Raw genomic sequence first — 15,614 nt, forward strand, 5'->3', positions numbered from 1 at the left:
ATATACAAAGAACGAGACGTGTATGGTCCAGACATGATGGATTGCTAGAGCTGCTGTAAATGGACGAAACCACTCCGAACACCTAAAACTGTCATCGGTCGCACAAAATGAGAAGTTGGTGCCATAATTTGGAATTCCATGGATAATATATTTAAGAAAATCACATAAATCGCAGATGAGGAGTTGGTTTGAGCCACTTCTCCGACAGGACTCCATTCAATTACAACAGAGTCCAGTCTTCCATCCATGTCTGGGACTGTTACCATAGTAACAAAGATTGTAGCTATAATTTGTCAGTTAGTTTATGAATACATTTTTCTTCATTTAACCCTTAAAGACCTAAACAGCTGCCAGTAACCAAAACTATCCACTGATATCACTGGTATGTTAGACTTTTGATAGACTAATCCTATTAATACATAAAAATACCAGTAAAATGCAGTTTCTAAGCTTTTCACTGCACATCCATAACAAATCACAGTGGTTGTAGAGACTTATTTTTACATTTAATGAATAAAAAATTAACCTTTGCTTCAGTTTTCTCAGTTTTAACATAATAACCTTCAAATTTGGTCCAAACTTTTATGAATATCTCTATGGTCACTCAATGAAATAAGGGAAAATATCTGCTTTTCATTGAAAAACAGTAAATGCAGAGGTTAATATTATAATAAATGCCGATAAATTACCGAGGAAAAGTTGGGAAGTCACCACAAAAATTCTCAGGTAAGTTCCAAACTATTTTGCCCTTTTGCCATGTTAAAAAAGAAAGTGAAAAACAATGCTCTGCTTTAAAATTTGAGAGGTTCCTCTTCGGCCCATGACCAACTATTCCATCAATTTTTAAGAAAAATGGTGCAGAGGTTTTCATTTAACGCTGCAGATTGACAGATAGACCAATGGCAGTAATCACCTAAACCACCTTAGAGGTTAAAACAAAAAAGAAAACACACACAATAAAGACGAACATAAAAATAAATAAAGCCATATCAAGAAGTGCCTGACTGTAAAATAAACCAAAAAATGGAACCAAATACAAACCAAAGTGCCAGTTGTTTTGAAATATAACGGGTCATTGTCATGAAGTTTATGCAATCATATCCATTCGTAATATTGTACTTTTTTTTTTTTTTTGCACATCAAAGCGTGATGTGAAGCACCATATTGGACAAACGCCACTCATCTGGTATTCTGAGCTGGTAAATACTCTACAACATGACCTCGTTTCAGATGATGGAGGTTAAAACAAGGCCGAATAGCAGCAGGGAGATTCCCAGTTCAACACTGAAGCTCAGCACGCGAAGAAATGCTTAGTTAGTCATGGCTGTTAAAAAAAAAAGAGATAAAGAGACAGAAATCACTAAATGACTGAAGCGGAAAGCGATGCATCGACGACCACAGAGCAGAACAAGCAGCATTCCCCTTTTAGTTTTCCAAGTTTTTCCCCTGTAGGATCTGAAGGAGGTGGAATGCACCCACGGCAAGTGAAAGGATCTTAAGAGTGATGAGACATAGAAAGAGGAGAGACGATAAGAGGAGCTAAAGAAACAGGACTTTTGGTAGAACCGCCACCGGTTGCGTCACACGTTAAAATACTGCCTGATGTATATGTGTGTGTGTGTGTGTGTGTGTGTGTGTGTCAGCGAGTGTCTGTGTACAAATGTGTGTGACGGCGTGGACAACCATAGAAAATTAGCTTAAACCCGGTGAAGAGAAGATGTTAAGAAGGATAGTAAGGACTGGTCCGGCCATCAAGGTCAAATAAAAAAAGAAAAAAAAAAAAAGAAAAAGAAAACCAACGACAACAGCAACAACAACAACAACAATATCAACATTAACATCAACAACAACAACAACATCAACAACAACAAAATCAAACTGAAAACTGAAAAAAGGGAAAAAAACAAAACTCTGGTTCAGAGTGTCTCTTCATCTTTGGTATAAAAATGGCCATCCATGGGCTGCATTTGATCCACAACTAGGAAAGACTACAGAAATTGTCAACAATTTCTTCTATTGCTTTTGCACTGATTGGTTTAAACCGTAAGCTCCTACTGTATCTACTGTTTTTATTTCACTGCCAGATTTTTTTTCCCGTGTTTTTTTTTTTTTTTTTTGTTTTGTTTTTGTTTTTTTTCTTGATTTTATTTTTTTCTCGTTTTTTTTCTTTATGCAGTGTGACAAGCAAAGCGGGCTAAAAACATCTTAAAGCTCATAAAAAAGGTAAAATGTGGCAGATAAAAAGCACTAATGTCATTGACAGCAACTTTGCCATGTAAAATAATAATTATGGTAATAAAAAACAAGTTCAGCATTTGCAACAGACTGCATCCACAATGCAGCATGTTTTCTTATGTTTTCTTTTTTCCTCGATGTGAAAAATCTCTTCAAAGCTTCAACTCCTCCCACCCCCCCCCTCCCCCCAAGTCTTTTTCCCCAAACAGACATTTTTTCTTCTGACACTTAGTTACCTCTGACATAATAATTATCAAAGTTTTCTTCTAATGAAGAAAAGAAAAAAAGCTCTTCTCTATTAAATCTGTACAGCTTATGTGATAGATTCTTTTTTCCTCTTTAGAACAACTCATCCAGTGTCTTGTACCCTCCGTGTGGTCCAAGAAACTGATTTTGTTTGCTTTTTTGTTTTTTCCTAACCAGACGTCAGACTTTAACTCTGTAAAAAGTTTCTGGCGCCCTTCAAATTAAGGCCATGAAGATTCAAGAAAGAAAAAAACACTTTGTTTTCGAATATATCTAGAAAACTAAAATTTAACACTACAACATAAAAAAGAGTGAAAAGAAATTTTAGCTTAATATCTGAGGAAGACAATCTCTGTGTGTATCTCAAACTTGACTCCCCTTTTCTAATTACAAAATAAACTTCATCACCTACCTGCGCATTCAACCTTTTTTTTTTTTTTGTCATTTTGTCTTTGTAATTTTTTTTTCTTTTTTTTTCTCTTTTTTTTAATCTGGTTGAGAATTTTCTTTGAGAAACTTTTCAAGCTTCAGCCCAGCCCTTCAGGCAGGTTCCCAGACTTAACAATTTCACTTCTTTGCACTGTGCCCAGCAATTTCCCCATCCCCTTCCTTAGCACTCTTTGCCTCCTTCTTGCGTTTTTTTTTCTCATAGGCCAGGTAGGAAATGAAAAAAGGGTCTCTTTTTTGGTGCCTGGGCAATCTGGAAGCAATCTCTTTTCTTTTCTCTTTTCCTCCCATTCACAGTGCAGCCACCTTCTGTCTCAAGGCAACGCTGTCACAGGAACATTCGCTCAGGCCGTTGCTATCTGATGAAAGAGGAGAAAGAGAGGGAGAAAGTGAGAGGAGGGGTGTGCAGCTGTAATCAAAGCACGATATTACAAACACAGAAGAGCAATAGAGCTGACAGCTGACAGCCCCATGCAAAATAAAGCACCGTCAACACTTGTGATGAGGTCAGAAAAGCTGCAAAAAGACACAGCAGCAGTCAGGAATCATTAGAGTAATTTCATAATAGCACCATCGCACTCATTGGATTTCATTTTGTACGAGCGTGCTGCTCAACAAAACAGAGAAAACTGCGTTGAAATTTGACAGTCATGCATCCTCCAATGTTTCATTTACATGATAGCGTCCCCTCCTGACCCAGGCACATCATTAGTTTGTGTTTTATGACCTCAAATGCACTGGATTTAGGTGAAAAACCAGTTTGTTAAACCACAAAGTGAGTTAATAGTGTTGAGAAGAAGTGGGTGACATCAATCTGATTATAATGTAGTTAAAGTTAAGGTTTTTTTTGGTCAAAAAGGCAAAAACATACAACAAATATAAACATAGTAAAGAGAGTTCATACATTCATTCATTTTCTGAACAAGTTAATCCTCCAGAGGGTGAAGAACAGATCATTTAGACCAGGGCTGTCAAACTCATTTTGGTTCAGGGGCCATATTTAGCCCAATTCGATCTCAAGCGGGCCAGACCAGTAAAATAATGACTTAATAACCTATAAATAATGACAACTCCAAGTTTTTCCTTTTTGTTTTAGTACAAAAAAACCCCAATTAAATTATGAAAATATTTACATTTTACAAAAAAAGATGTGAATAACCTGAAAAAACAGAAATTTCATTTGAAAAATTAGTGCAATTTTAACAATATTCTGCCTCGACTTATTATTTATACATGTACATTACACACAATGTTACATAAACCTTTGGTAACAGGCAGAATATAGTTAAAATTTTGGAGTTTGGAACTAAAATTGGAATAATTACAACAATATTACATCTCTTACTATTAACACAAATACAGATCACAGCGGATCCACAAATGTACTGAACATTTAGTAACAGGCAGAATATTGTTCAAATTGCACATTTCGGGTTGTTCATCTTTGTTTTTATTTATGTATTTATTTGCGTTTTATTGTGTAAGAATAGTTTTGTAAATGTAAATATTTCAAAGTGTTAAGAGTTAAATTTTTCACAAAGAAAATTTGTCGTTATCATTATTCATGGGTTATTGTGTTATTTTTACTGTAGATCACATTGGTCTGTATGTGGAACCTGAACCAAAATGATTTGGACAACCTGGACTGTTCAGGTTCATTTTTTGCACTTTCATCCTGCGGGCTGGAATGGAACCTTTGGTGGGCCAGATTTAGCCCCCAGGCCGCATGTTTGACACCCTTGATTTAGACTGACGATCTAACCTTCAGTTGCCAAAGAAATTCTTAGACCATCAAAAGTCATCAAAAACAATGGTTATGCAAGTAAGTACTAACTCCTGTGTGTATCATGTGACTAAAACAGACAGAAAAGAAAACATGGAATGTCTAAAAGCACTGTTTTTGTCAGTACAATGCCATAGATATTGATGTAAGAACTGAAGTGATTTTGGTTATTATCAAAAAAACATGGAAAATGGATAGATATCAGCTCTGAAATTAAACTCTTATGAGCTATTTTTTGTTGTTTTCAAACAAATGTACCTTTGGTTGTACCAGGAATTAAAATGAACAAATGAACAAGAAATGGAAGAAAACAAGGGGTGGTCTAATAATTTTTTCCATGACTGTATGACAAAATATGAGAACATTTAGGCTTAAAATGTATTCATTCATTCATTCATTGTCTGTAAGTTTGTAATCCTCTGGAGGGTCTCTGGGGACTGGAGTCTATCCCAACTGACATGATGATTGTGTTGTTGAAGGATTTTATTACCTTGGCAAGGGGTGTTGTTTTTGGTTTAGTGTGTTTCTTTATTTGTTAACACTCTAGCAGCAAAACTATTAGTTGAATTCATACCACATTAAGTTTATAGATTGAGAGTGACCCAGAATATATGTGATTACATTTTGGGAAAAGGAGGTCAAAGTTCAAAATTTTAAGTAATTTTTTTTTAATCTTTTTTTTTCTCCCATTTACTTATTATGGGCGAAATTTCAAATGTCAATAAAAAAAATCAATTTTGTTTTGACGTACTTCAAACTGGGCACATATATAGAGGTAGTTGATATGCTGACATCAGCACACGCATAGACATGATGACATCAGCTGGATCGATGCTAAAATAAACTACAATATGTGTGAGGGGCGGGGTTTGATGGGCCTGGAACCACTTGTTAGCAGTGTGTTTTCATTCTGACTTCTTAACTCTTCTACATTCTTTTTGTCTTATATACAGCAGTGTCTTCTCTGACTCTAGCGGACTGAACAAATTGAATTGTCCTTGGGGGATGAATAAAGTTTGCTGAATTTGAATCTGACACAAACATAAGAAAAAAATAGAAAATAAAGTTATATTACAGAAAAAGGGCAGTAAAACATGGAATTATTATTATTATTATTATTATTATTATTATTATTATTATTACTACTACTACTAATAATAATAATAATAAATGGGAAGCTAAAATATGACTTTTTAACCCAAATGCTCATGGATAAGTCTGATTCTACAAAACCAGGTCTTTCAGAATTGAACTACTTTATCACAGTGACACAGAGCTTCATTAAACAGGTCCTGCTCATTGATTTGAACTGAAGTGAATCCTTCCTACTGTGACCTAATATACCCACAGATATTACAGGAATAAATACCTCAGTATAAACTTTATGGCTAAACCTTTGAGGGTCGTCAAATCTGGACTGTCTCAGTACGACTTGCCAGCTTTTTGACCACACTTGATCTTTCGTGAGGGAACTTACACACACTCATCAGATCCAGAATAAAAAGTGGTCGTCTGTGTTTTATTATATCGTCAGTGACTTGAACAGAAATCCACCTGAATCTTAACGTCACTATCACTGAACGTAAAAGTAAATGTAATAGACTCTTAAAGCAGAAAAAACACACGTGTGATTGAATTAGAAATGGTTGCATCAGTTTCAGGCTTTTGTCCAGGCTGATTCACTGGAATGACCTCCTGCATGTGGTAATGAAATAAAACAGAGCCAGAATGGATGTTATTAAGAAATCCAAGTATAATTACATTTTATCAAACTTTTTGCCAGGCCTAACGTGTGCCAAATTTGGCAAGTTTTTGAGCATGTTTAGAGGGTCAAAATACAGTTGAAAGTGGCGGAGTAATAATAATGATAATAATGGTAATAATGATAATAATAATAATAATAATAATAATAATATGATTGTGGAGGGGTTTTTGCATGTTTATTATGCATGTGTAACCAAACAACAAAGTATACATATATCTGGTCAAATAGCACAATATATGCATAAATATTTTAAATAGACCAGTGGTTCCCAACCTTTTTTGGCTCGTGACCCCATTTTAACATTGCAAATTTCTAGCGACCCCAGACATTCAAACAGAGACATCTTTCTCTTTGAGATGTCTAAGCGGGGCCAGGCAGGCAAAGAAATATTTCCGATCTCTGTTCGGCCCGTTTTTTTTTTCTTTTTTGTTTTGACTGCGACTGTGTCTGGGCAGGTTGAAGCATAGTAACGCATGCGGTCACATGATCAGGTCAATCAAGATATGCCCTCTCAGATATTACATCCTGCATTTTATTTGAACTTGATTTTTAGTAGGAAAAATGTGTGGTGTTTTAATTATAATGAAAAATATATTGAATCATTAAAAATATATTTTTTATTAGTAATTTATTATTTTTTATCAATTACTAGAAATTTCAGGCAACCCCATTTGAATTCCAGGTGACCGCACGTGGGGTCCCGACCCAAAGGTTGAAAAAAACAGAAATAGAGTAAATATGAAGTATCACCTTACTTTATTTGATATCATGGTTTTAAAAAGTTAATTTAACTACCTCATAAAAGCAGTTTATTCCACATGCTATCATCCTGTCATACTGTTAAGAAGCCAGAATGAATATTATCAGTAACACTTTCACTTTGTCTGCTTTTACAAGACAAAATGTCAGTTATTAAAAATGTACATACCCCGAGAGACAGCTATACCTTTCAACAATTTGTCCTAGAATTGTCTTTGTCTCAGTACGTAACGTTGAAAAGGACAGAAATCTAAAAGTACAGGCCAATGAATAAACCTGTTTTATTAACTCAGTCCAAACATTAGTCAAACGGCATATAGGACAGATAACAAACTACAAAAGATCATTTCATTTGTGTCATAAAAAAAGGACTTTCACTACAAGATCTTGAGGAAGACTAAGTGTGAATAAAACCTCTGTAATAAAAGTCAGTGGAGCGTCAGAGCGGTGCAGTTATAGTTTTGTGACTGTACGTAGGGGTGGGACTTACTTGGACTGGTATGAGTAAGCGGGAACGTGGTCACCAGCGCTGTCCACCTGGATCTGTTGCTGCTGTCCAGCCACCTCCTGTGACGAGGGAGCCACTGTCTGGGGGGAGGCGTCCGTTACCACTCCCTGAGGACACACACACACCGAGGGAAGGTGTCAGCTCGGAACCATAACACAGATCACACTGCTCTGTTTGACACTTTAGTCCTACTTCTGCACACACTGATCTACGACTGCAGGTCCCTGTTCACTGTTGAACTTCAGTCAGAATAAGGATGGAGGGTGTGTTTACTCCACAAACCTCCAGAGGAAAAAAACTACTGGATTTAGAGATGTGTAATAATAAAACATAACAGCTAATTAAATACAATGAATTAAACTTATAGTCATATATAATGTGTGGTCTTATTTAGATGGATTCTGAATAAATGCACAAGTATAAGACATTTTTGCATGTTTATTATGCACATTAAGGTGAGGCCAAAAAAGACAGTATGCATTTGCAGTATCTGGTCAAATTGTATTTGCACTGGCTTTTAATTCAAGGGTGTGACTTTTATTTATTTTACCTGCCATTTTACCTTGTGTTTTAGATGTTTTTATCCTATTTATCCTATTATTTTGTATCTGTTTTTATCAGTTTTAGTACATTTTTATTCTTGTTTTTACTATTTTACCATATTATGTATGTACATCTCTGTACAGCTTGCATTGTTTAACCCTTTCATGCACAGTGGTCACTCCAGTGGACAGTTGTTCTCCAGCTGTTCTCTTGTATATTCATGGGTTTTGTTGTTTCTGTTCCATATCAGCCAACACAGTGGACACTTATGTATCTTCCCAAACACTGCAATTCATACCAGTACTGTAACTTTGCTGTTCTTGATAAACCTGATCTGCACTAACATGTTTGAGTATAAAAAAAAAAAAAATTGCTAAGTGTTATTAGACTGTAAATAACAGTTATTTAGTTTTGTTTTTATTTTTTATTTTTTTTCATATTATCTCCATGCAGGTATGTTAAAACGTGAGAAAACCTCAGATTAGCAATGTTAAAAATGTTTTTATTTCATAGTTTTCTCACAGTATATCAGCAAATACATGTTTCTTTGCTTCAAAAATTAAACACATGGTGTCCAGCTGAGTGGACATTTTTGTAACTACATGAAAAATAGGTTCATAAAAAATCAATTGCATTTTTTTTCATGCTTAAAGAGGAATAAAAACACTTCGGAAAAAAAAAACTTGATTAAGGTTCTCATAATTCATGCGTGAAAGGGTTAAATGTGATATTTGTATGAACCTATATCAGTGAAAATGTTCTATATAAGTGAGTACAGAGTAAAGACAAAGTGCCACCTTAGTTTGATTTGATGTCAGGGTTTAAAAAAAGCTAATTTAATACATTTGTCGTAGTTTTTACAAGTAATATAATAACTATTTCAAATACTGTCATACTGGGGCTGGCACATGTCAATATTCATAGAGTTCTTAACCCATAAAGACCAAGAACTACTTTTAGGTCAGTTCCCAAATGAAATTTTCTCTATATCCAACTTTAAGTGATTTACCACCATTTATTTATAACATTATCTTATGTATTTTGTAATTTATCAGTATGAATCAGCTATTTTCCTGCATTTCATTTACTGATCATGTAGATGTTCATAAAAGCTTAGATTAAAGTTGAGGGTTATCATATCAAAAGCAGAGAAAACTGAAGAAAAAGTGATTTTTTTAGTCAAATCTATCATTAACTGAACATAAACCAAGCATTTCTATCCACTGTCATTGATCCAACTCCATGGGTTTTACTGCTGAATCAATGTTGTAGAAGAAGACGGTGTTTCCATGGTAACTATGTAGCCTCCGAATGTCCAAATGGGTCATATCTGATGACCATGAAAAGAAGATGAACTGTATTTTACACTAATTATTTACATGTTTTGATAGGATTAGTGGATCAACAGGTATTAAACCGTTTAGATCAGTAGATGGTTTCGGTCAGTGGTGGATGTTTGGGTATTTATGGGTTAACTGTCAAGTGGAACCCATGGATAGAATATTGTAGCAGTTTTCACGTTCAACTCACAAACATAGGATGAAATGAAGACATTTGGCAGTTCTACTCAACACATCTTTATCAGACTTTAAGGAAACTTTGTGGCTGTGTCACTGAATTCATCATGACGACTCTTAGCCTTTTTATGTGTCTAGCATTACTGATAGCCCCCATCACCGACTCATCTCCATCACCTTTAACAAGCTCTCAAGGATACTGCGGCCTGTCTATACATCAGGCCTGCAGACACGAGGATACAGTGATGTACACCCGGCTGCCGACGCTGGCATTGAGAGGACGCCGGAGCAGATGAAACAGGTAAGAAGCGCCGTGGGCTACACTCCAACTACATCCCTCTCCTCTGTCCCACTACCTCATGAGGAAACTGGCAACTTTCTGAGGAGGGGGAGCCTGAGAGAGAGAAGGGGGGAGGGGGATGGGGGGGAGGAGCGACTAATGGGTCTGTCAGGGGGAGCTGTCATTGTCCGTTGCTGGTGGGCTAGGCAGAGCTCCGTGGCTGACGGATGTGTGTGTTTCAGCTACCTACCGGCCCGGACCGGCTGGGGAAGGAGAGACGGCACCGCCGGCACTGTGTCTCACTTCAGCTCCTGTCATCTGATACACGACTGATAGTCCATCTGAATACGACCGCGCTGTCAGCCACCAGACAGCCGGCCCGCTCTCCTCGCCGGCCTGCCTGCCCACCCGCTCTCCCCTCCATGTTCATCATTTCTCAGGCTTGGACAGCCCAAACTGCCAGCAGCTCAGACAGCCGCTGAGGAAGTGACAAAGTCTGCATTGCACTTGAAATGTCTTTCCCAAATACTATAAAACTTCTGACTCATCTTGCTCATGCTTTGCTTGCAGTTTTCATCCTTGTTATTCGCTCTCGGTGTGAAGCCATTTGTCATGAGAATAAGAGCAATTTAAATTGTGCTTGGAATGAGATCTGTCTATTTAATGACTGTTTGAGTGTGTTGATGTTGTGAGCATGTTTGGAGATGGGACAAAGGACTGGGAGGGAGGGAGGATCTGTGGAGAAACGCTGCTCTTTTAAAGAAATTATCAGGACATAGCACTGAACAAATAAGTAAATGTCATGGACGTTTTGAACAATAGACTCTTGGAGTTGGTAAAGCAGAAAAAACATAGATGTGATTGTTTTGTGAGGTAAGTTACACGCACACATACACACACCAGTTTGTTAAAGCACAAAATGAGTTAATATTGTTTAGAAGAAGTGGGTAACATCAATCTGATTATAACACTGGGTTACAAAAAATGTTTTTTGCAAGTTGTCTAGGTTTTTTCAACTGAATAAGGACCATTTTGCACCGCTAAATCCAAAAATGACATCTGTTTTTCTCAATCAGGTCAGGTTTTTTTGCTAATTTGATTTTGAAAAATTTGATCTTCTCACAAAATTGATGACATTTTTGTGACTTTATCAGTTGATTTTTTCTATAGTTCTCACCCAAAATAGGTTTTAAGAGGAGAAAAATCATTTTCTAATAGGATGTATTTATTATTTATTATGTATTCACCACAGATGTAGCAGAATACGTCAGGCTTATTTTTGTAAGACCTTCTAGTCGAAGCCATTTCATTCACCTGTAATATTAAAAAAAACATTAATCATAAATTGGCAAAAGTAAAATCTTCAGAACTCGTTTATTGCAAGAAATATGAAAGAATTTTGTATTATATGATGTGAACATGCCCATAAATGTAAGCAAAAATGTTAAAAAGCCAATATATAGCATAGTTCAGAAAGTTGACCTAATTGAGCAAAATTAATGTGATTTTTGGATTCAGCACACCAAAATTATCCTAAATCAGCTCAAAAAACTTAAGCAATAAATTTGTTGCTGACCAGTGTAATGTAGTTAAAGTTAAGTATTTATTTAGTGCAATTCATAGGTGGTCAGTTTAGTCAAAAAGGCAAAAACACACAACAAATACAATCATGGTACAAAAAAAAAAGAACCATAACAAAACTATAAGAGCGCGCTGCAATGAACTGGCGACTTGTCCAGGGTGTACCCCGCCTCTGCCCCTATGTAGCTGGGATAGGCTCCAAGTGACCCCCGTGACCCTAGTGAGGATAAAGTGGGTTCAGAAAATGAATGAATGAATGAAAACTATAAGAACATTCATTCATTCATTTTCTGAACACGTTAATCCTCCAGAGGGTGAAAAACAGATCATTTAGACTGACCAATTAACCTACAGTTGCAGAAAAAATTATCAGACCATCAAAAGTCATCAAAAACAATGGTTATGCAATCAAGTCCTAACTCCTGTGTGTATCATGTGACTAAAACAGACAGAAAAGAAAACACGGAATGCCTAAAAGCACTGTTTTTGTCTGTCCAATGCCATAGATATTGATGTAAGAACTGAAATGATTTTGGTTATTATCAAGAAAACATGGAAAATGTCTAGATATCAGCTCTGAAGTTAAACTACTATGAGCTATTTTTACTGTTATCATTATATTTGTCCAAACAAATGTACCTTTAGTTGTACCAGGCATTAAAATGAACAAGAAACTGAAGGAAACAAGGGATGGTCTAATAATTTTTTCCGCGACTGTACAATAATTTGTAGAGATCCACCTGAATCCTAATAAATGCAACAGATGTTTTTCACAGTAGCCTCCTGGACTTGTTAAAGCAGAAATAAAAACTGGTGATTGAATTAAAAATGGTTACATCCCATTTAGGTGGAACAGTTGAATGAATGAAGAAGAATGACCTCCTGCATGTGGTAATAAAATGGAACAGAGCCAGAATGAATATTATCAGTAACACCTGCGCTTTGCCTGGTTTTACAAGAAAAAATGTCTGGGATTAAACATGTGCATACCCCGAGAGTCAACTTTACAGTTCAACAGTTTGTCCTAGAATTGCCTTTGTCTCAATAACTGAGCTGGAAAAAGAAAGAAACTGAAAAGTAAAGGCTACAACGAAACCAATGAATAAACCTATTTTTTAGACTCTGTCCAAACATGAGTCAAACCGAATATAGGATGTAAAACAAACCAAAAAAGATCATTTATGTCTTAAAAAAAAAAGGACTCTTTACATGTTTTGAGACAGTCTAAATGTACAGGGTGGGGAAGCAAAATTTACAATATTTTGAGGCAGGGATTGAAAGACAGTGTATGAACCAATTAGTTTATTGAAAGTCATGAGAATTTATTTGCCACAAGAAAATTTACATGATAGAAAATGTTTTTATTCTATGTGTCCTCCTTCTTTCTCAATAACTGCCTTCACACGCTTCCTGAAACTTGCGCAAGTGTTCCTCAAATATTCGGGTGACAACTTCTCCCATTCTTCTTTAATAGTATCTTCCAGACTTTCTCGTAGTAGTTTTGCTCATAGTCATTCTCTTCTTTCCATTATAAACAGTCTTTATGGACACTCCAACTATTTTTGAAATCTCCTTTGGTGTGACGAGTGCATTCAGCAAATCACACACTCTTTGACGTTTGCTTTCCTGATTACTCATATGGGCAAAAGTTTCTGAAAAGGTATGGATAATAGTGTTAGGTATGATTATGACATCAGTATATGTTTGGTTTCAAAACAACTGACGTAGTGCCTGCTGAGAAAAAACAACTAAATGCTCATTGTAAATTTTGCTTCCCCACCCTGTACATAAGATACCGTGTGCATGTGCAGGGGTCTTACTTCGACAGGGACGGCTGTTGGAGGCACAGGAGTGTACTGGGGAATGTAGGTCCCTTGCATAGGCGCGGCGGCGGCTGCAGCAGTCATGTACTGAAACACACACAAAAGCCACGTCAAATATTCCACCTGCACACATTCAATGAACACACAAGACACACATTAAACGCTTAACTCAAATATCACCTGATGACAGTGTGGAGTTCTGCACATATCCGAAACCAATATCACAATGCCTAGAAAGTCCTAACAGTTCAATTATCCTACCACCCAGTGGGATTCAGGACTTGTCGTGCTCTTAACATCCTTTAGGGGGCGCTAAAAGAATGTGTGTGTGCTGTCAAGTGAGCAGGGATGAGCAAAAGAGAGCTGGTTAGGTGAACAGAAGGAAGAGGAGGATGAGGTGTCCTGCTGTTCCACCAAGACTTCACAGGCTGGCAAATACATAAGGCCACAGCTGAGAAGAAAAATAAAAAAGAAGCTGAAGGGAACGAAAGAAAGAAAGAAAGTGAGAGGGAGGGAGGAAAGTGAAAGGCAGGAGGTTTGTTGCTTGTGGCCGACACTCCTTTAATCGTGTCTGCCCTGGCTTTTAAATGGGTACTTGCTCGCTCCATGATGGCCATTTTACAGATGTGATACAGGTTTGATTACATGACAGCCATAGGGCTTTCACATGCAATATGAATGAGGACACGGCACTTTGTGTGAGGCTTTCTCTGTGACTTACTCTGAATGTGTGTGTGTGTGTAGTGGTGAATGTGTGTGCCAGTGCAGGCTTGACTTGCCAGTGTGTGTGTGTGTGTGTGTGTGTGTCTTTTTAATTAACACATGCCTGTGCATAAAAGATGACTTATCACTATTTTTCCGTCCAACAGTGCATGGGCATGTGATGTGCTCTCCATTGTGCAGCTGTGTGTGGGGAACATGTAAGCGTGGCTCTGTGTGAGTGTGTGTGTGTGCATGTGAGAAAAGACAGACAAAGACAAAGAGGCTTGGAACGATAATACTGCAGTACAGCGCCAACGGATGTGATCCCAGATAAAAGCCACCAGGCTGCCTCTCCTCTCCTCGTCTTCCTGCCGCTTTTCCGGACCAAGGAAAAAGGGAAGTACAATCCCTTTCTTTCTGCCTTATTTTTTTTCCCTCTCCTCTCAGTCCTCCTGCCAGTGCTAAAAAGCGTGGCGGCAGTATGCTGTAGGAGGCAGTAATGGAGAGGCTGTGCCCGGCTGCGGAGCCTTTCTTGGCCGTGGGCCCGGCGGTGCTGGTGAAGTGTCATTACCGGCAGCGTTGCTAATGGATCGGGTACAGCTCCACCGCTCACCGCTAATGAGAGCAGCTAAAGGCCATGGACATGGGTGATTAACTCCCCCACCGTCACTACACATGGCCAGGAGGCTGCCCTGGGATGGATGTTAGTGTGTGTTTGTATGTGAGCGTGGGTGTGTGGGTCTGTGCATGTGAATTTAAGGTTATCACACCTTCAGGGCTGTCACACTCAGAACGGGGTGAGGCAGCATATCCAGACTTCCTGACACATTACCACATTACCTCTCTGTGTCATCCCTTCTTCCCTCTCACCTTCCTGTCACTCGCTCGCTCTCTTTCTCTCTCTCAACCTGCTATCGTCTAAAAGGGCCTATCAGATTGTTGAAGTGACCTTCTCCCTGGTGAATCGAAACCATGCATACCAATTTTCCTTGGGACTTTTTGTCTATGCCTCTCCTTTCCCATTAACTTATTCAGCCAGCTCACCTATGAGGGCTGCATGAAAGCAAATGAAGGGAAGCAGGAGATAATTAGCAATATCAAAATCTTCCTGTCAAAGGGAGACTGTCCATTTGAAATGTTATATTTCTCCGCAGAACTGCAAAAGGAATTTAAATTAGGTTTAACAAGAAAATTTAATAAGATAAGATTTTTTCTTCTTCCATAACCATTAGTTAACCTATTTAATGTGGCAGGTTGAGCGGGGCATATTTTTGCAATCGCTGCTGTGGGAAGTCAGGAGGATGTCAAGCTTGACTACAGTAAAATAGGTTGCTATGGTGATAAAGATGATTTTTGTCCAATTTCAACTCTTTTAATACTTCCCTGTCCATAGTTAGGGGACAGGTTTGGGCAATATAAAGCATC

At 37.6% G+C, this 15,614-nt stretch overlaps 1 protein-coding gene across 1 annotated transcript in view; it reads right to left on the bottom strand.

Annotated features, from left to right (window-relative positions):
- Positions 1–1,104: 1,104 nt before the first annotated feature.
- Positions 1,105–15,614, bottom strand: part of LOC115428458 (RNA-binding motif, single-stranded-interacting protein 3-like) — a 527,598-nt gene continuing 513,088 nt past the window's right edge. The window contains exons 14-16 of the mRNA XM_030147513.1: positions 13,485–13,574; positions 7,726–7,850; positions 1,105–3,283 (exon numbers count right to left, since the gene is read on the bottom strand). Coding sequence (XP_030003373.1) covers positions 3,220–3,283; positions 7,726–7,850; positions 13,485–13,574 — 279 coding nt within the window. The 3' untranslated portion in view covers positions 1,105–3,219. The remainder of the gene's footprint in view (positions 3,284–7,725; positions 7,851–13,484; positions 13,575–15,614) is intronic.

The sequence above is a fragment of the Sphaeramia orbicularis genome, chromosome 11 (genome assembly GCF_902148855.1).
Source record: "Sphaeramia orbicularis chromosome 11, fSphaOr1.1, whole genome shotgun sequence".
NCBI lineage: Eukaryota > Metazoa > Chordata > Actinopteri > Kurtiformes > Apogonidae > Sphaeramia > Sphaeramia orbicularis.